Consider the following 4,367-nt stretch of genomic DNA (forward strand, 5'->3'; position numbering starts at 1 on the left):
GGGGGGGAGGCGGAGAGCTGGCCACTCGCGCGTGCCCAGGGGCGCGCGCTGAGATCATGTTTTGGGCAGATAAGCGCGGGCCCAAGCCCTCGCGGCTGCCGACTCTTGTCCTGTGTGCCGGTGGGGCGGCCATCCCCGCGCTGAAGCCCGGGGCCCGTGAAGAATGGTCCCGGAGGGGGGCTGGCCGCGGCATCGTGAGAAGCATGGCCGCGGCACACCGCTACCACGCCCCAAGGGATGGGGACGGGCCGATGTTATTGCCGGCCAGACGGGGGGATCGCGCTCCCGAGGCGCGCAGGCCGCAGGGGGGGGGAGGATGACTCGGCCATGCACCAGGCCGAGAGCCATGCACGCACGCAAGGACAGGGTTGATGGTGGAGCGGGTGACGCGATGGTCGTGAAGGGAATCAAGGACAATGATGAAGGGACTGCGCGCGCGAAAGGGCACGAGTGAGTGGACTGGTCATGGAGCAAAGGGAAGATCTGGATCAAAGAATCGGCCGCAAAGGGGGCGGGGGTCGGGGAGAGCGCGAGCGCTCTCGTACGTGTAGGTATCGGTGTAGCTGGTCAGACAGTGCAGTTCCTCCTCGGAGAGAGTGTCCGGCGGGGATGCCTCACCGGGGACGGCATCCTCGAGGACCAAGTCGAGGCTGCTCTCCTCCGCCGGGTCTGGCGAAGAAGACGAGGCGGTCCCAGGATCGGGCGAGGCCCTTTGCTCGGCCAGCAGGTCCAGTGCCACGGCCGGTCCCCCGGAGTCCGTGGGAAAATCGGGAGAGGCGCCTGGCGGTTTGGCCGGCGAGGTGCGCAGGTGATCGGCAGCCAGGTCGATGGCACGTCGGACCTCGGCCGTTCGTCGGGCGGCTTCCTGGCGGCTGCGAAGCTGCCGGCGGGTGAGCGCAGGCACGGGAACCGGCGCAGGGCGCCCCCGCTGGGGAGGTCCATTCGGGTCAAAATGCGCCAGGTAGTCCGGGCACTCGAGCAGGCGTCCGGGATAGCAGACAACCACTGTCAGCCAGTGAACCCTGATTTGGGTTTCGGCAGGGCCGATGGAGAAAGAGAGGTTGGCCGAAAGGGCGTTTCAGTCGAGGGAGTATGGTTAGCGGGGGAAAGCAGCAGCAGCAGCAGCAAAGCCAACCCCTCCCCCCCGGGACAGTGACAGCCACCACGAGCGCACATATGATTGACCGGAATCACCCAGAAGTCGCGCTGCAGCAGGTCCACCCGGCGGAGACTTTGTGATAGCAGCGTCAAGGGCTGGCCATTTTTCCTGCAAGAAGACCGCGGGCCATGGGCATTGAGAAATAGAGGGCGGTCAGCAATGCGTGACACCAGGGCCGAGAAGGGGGGCGGGGAGGCGTCGGGCCCCGAGGCGGCACGCACAGGAGCTTTGACAGGCGAGTGAAGAAGAAGGTGTTGAAGATGTGCACCGAGGCCGGCGGCGTGGCCGGGGCCCGGGGGATCGATTCGAAAGCCTCGTCATGGGATGACTGAATGGAATCGATGAAGACTTCGGGCAGACGAATGTGGTTCAAGTGCGCCGGAGCCGGCCCCGTGGCGAGACCAGCGGCCAGGGGATAGACATCGTGCGCGAGATACCTTCCGGGGGGAGCCAGGCCGGGCGGGGGGGGGGAGGGGCAGCAATCGAGAAAAGCCCGCCGGCAGACGGTGTCCTGCACGCACTTGAGGTAAAAATCGATGGCCGAATCATTGAGCATTTGATTGGAGGCAATGCGACCGACCTCCTCGATGCCGATCGACACGGCCCCGGACCCGGAGAAGGGGAACCAAAAGAGCGGGCAGAAGGCCGTGGTCGGATGGGCACCAGCCGCCACCGGGGGATGCCAGCTGGCCGATGAGCTGGCCAGCAGGCGACAGGCCCGTTGGGCCACGGCACGGCCAAAGGCCGGGTCCAGCCGCAGCAGACTCGGCGACGCGGCCAGAAGGGCATCGGCCGCGGAAGAATGAGCCCGCCGGGCCGCGGCCGCACTTTCCAGCAGAGACTTGGCATGGGCGTGAATGTCATCCGTGGCATAGGGGTCCGTGAAGGGCTTGCGCCTGGACAGGCGCCGAGCCAGGGCAGCCAGATGCTTGACCACGGTGTTGGCGCTGGCTAGCGCGGCGGCGGCGGCCTCGGCCGCCTCCTTCGGGAAGGCCGTGGCCGGGGCAGTCTCCAGGTCGAAGAGAAGCTGAATGCGCGCCTGGAGCGCGGGCAGCAGGAACCCCAGCCCGGGAATGCTCACCGGGTGGGCATTGCACTGCCGCCGGGAGGCCATCAGTGTGGCAAGGGAAAAGGCCTCGAGTGCCGAGGTGTCGGCCGGGAAATCGTCCAGCAGCTCGGACGATGACGAGGAGGGAGGCTGCCGGCGGACTCGGGCCGAGCGCCGAGTGCCGGAGGGGGCCGCTGGCGGGGGCGGTGGCGGTGGCGGCGGTGACGATGGCGACGGCGGCGATGAACAGTGCGGCGGCGACACCGGGCGCGAGGGGGAAGGCTCCTGCTCGGACGGCGTGGGCTCCTGCGCGCATGGCCCGGTGGGATGGCTGGCTGCTGGGGCCGATGCCCCGGGGTCCGGGCTGCTGGCTGACAGGTCGATCGCGGCGATGGTATGGCCGGCTGGAGCCGGCGTGGCCGGGGCAGATCCGAGCCCAACCACGTCGATGTCCACCGTGGCCGCGCTGGTGGGCGAGGCAGCGGAAGCAGCCTCCGGCGGCTGGGAAAGGGCCATCTGCGAAAAGGCCATGGGAAGCAGGGAAAAAAGGGCAAAGAAAATCATCCCCCGGAAGTCCCGGCTGCCATGGGTCACCGTGGTGGCCGTCAGCAGGGCATGCGCCGGGCCCAGGAGCTCGGCAGCAACGTCCGTCAGCGAGGTGAAGGCCAACGTGCCAGGCCAGCCCTCGGGCAGGGGCCCGCCCCATGGCAGGACCCGGCAAATGGCCTGCACCACAAATGGACAAGTGGGTGCCTCGGCCCCTGGGATGCTGGAGGCCGGGATCCTTTCCTCGGACAGATCGTGCGACAGGTCTTCAAAGGGATCGGCCTGGATGACCGGGGCGGTGGGCGGGGTGTCCGCCTGTGGCGATGGTTGCTGTGGCTGCTGCTGCTGCTGACCGTCGATCTGGCGCTCGTTCGGAGGCACGGGGCCGGAAGAGGGGCCGAGGGTGGCCGGCGGCCCGGGCGAGTCGGTACGCCGGCGTTTGGATCTCGGCTGGAAGAATTCCAGAGGCCGATTGTCGCGAGTACGTATGGTTGGGGGCCGGGGCGCGGAGGCCGGCTCCTCGGATGGGGCATGGAGCCCCGTGAGAGACAATCGCCGGCCTCCGGAGGCGGAAAGGTGAGAGTGAGATGCTCCCCCGGTGTGGGAGGTGAGGGATCGGCCGCGATCATTCCCAGGGCGATGGGCGTGCCGACCACCCAGTGGACCGACCACCGGCGAGGGCACGGACACCGTCGGCCGGGGCAGCTGGGTGGCGGTCATTGAGTGCGTGGTCTCCAGGGAGGCCCGGCTGGGGGCGATCCCCGGGCGCAGGGACCCGGCCGAGGAGAGCATTTGAAGGGTGCGGGACATCTGCTGTGTCGATGGCCGGGGAAGGCCGGGCAAGGGGGTGGCGCTGGCCGGCCGCAGGGGAGGACCGTCAGTGGGCTCGGCCAGCAGGGCCGACGAGTCGAACAGCGGCGCGACCGCGGGGGATGCCTCCCGCAAGGGGCCTCGAGCCGATCGCATGGCCGACTGGCTCATCGGCGAGGGGGGGATGAGCGAGTGCCCGAAGGCCAGACGCCGCGAGGGGGTTGACGGGCTGGCGGGCGGGCTGCCGGTTGATCGGTCAAAAAGAGTTGGCCAGACGCGTGTGCGTGTGTGCGAGGAGCAGGGAGCAGGGGAGGGAGGGGGCGGAGCAGGGCAAGGGAAAGAGCCCCGGGCGCGGGAGGGCTGTTGCGCGTGTCGACATACCCCCATGAGGCGGCCTCCCGCCGAGAGGAGGAGGGAGTCGAGGGACCGGGCCGCCGGCGAGCTCCGGCCGGCGAGGGCGGCGACGGATCGACAGGTGGATCGCCTGTCAGGTCGACGTCATGACCCTTTGAGCATGGGGGGGGGGGGGGGGATGTGCGCGTGAGAGCGGACACGAAAGAAGACAGGCCCAGGAGATGAGGCAGTCAGCAGAGGCGGATCGCGAGGGAAGAGCATGAAGGGCATCGGTGCGTGCGGGAAGTGGCTGCTCACCTCGAGGGCACCCCGGCGCCCGGCATCATCCGACACCCCCGGCTGGTCGGCGCTGCGTGACGACGACGACGACATCGGGCTGGGGGGGGGGAGGGGAGGAGAGGGGGGAGAGGGGCACAAGGAAAGCGGGGAACCAGGGGCAAGGCAGGCGGG

General features: G+C 69.0%; 1 protein-coding gene across 1 annotated transcript in view; it reads right to left on the bottom strand.

Moving 5' to 3' along the window:
- H696_04925 (hypothetical protein) overlaps window positions 1–4,289 on the bottom strand; it is a gene marked incomplete at its 5' end in the record, with an annotated part of 5,738 nt that extends 1,449 nt beyond the window's left edge. Inside the window, 7 exons of the mRNA XM_009498792.1 lie at window positions 357–428; window positions 546–1,022; window positions 1,175–1,267; window positions 1,381–1,596; window positions 1,681–3,804; window positions 3,945–4,069; window positions 4,215–4,289. Of these exons, the coding sequence (XP_009497067.1) occupies window positions 357–428; window positions 546–1,022; window positions 1,175–1,267; window positions 1,381–1,596; window positions 1,681–3,804; window positions 3,945–4,069; window positions 4,215–4,289 (3,182 nt within the window). The remainder of the gene's footprint in view (window positions 1–356; window positions 429–545; window positions 1,023–1,174; window positions 1,268–1,380; window positions 1,597–1,680; window positions 3,805–3,944; window positions 4,070–4,214) is intronic.
- Between the last annotated feature and the right edge of the window lie 78 nt (window positions 4,290–4,367).

The sequence above is a fragment of the Fonticula alba genome, assembly GCF_000388065.1.
Source record: "Fonticula alba strain ATCC 38817 unplaced genomic scaffold supercont2.8, whole genome shotgun sequence".
Classification (NCBI taxonomy): Eukaryota; order Rotosphaerida; family Fonticulaceae; genus Fonticula; species Fonticula alba.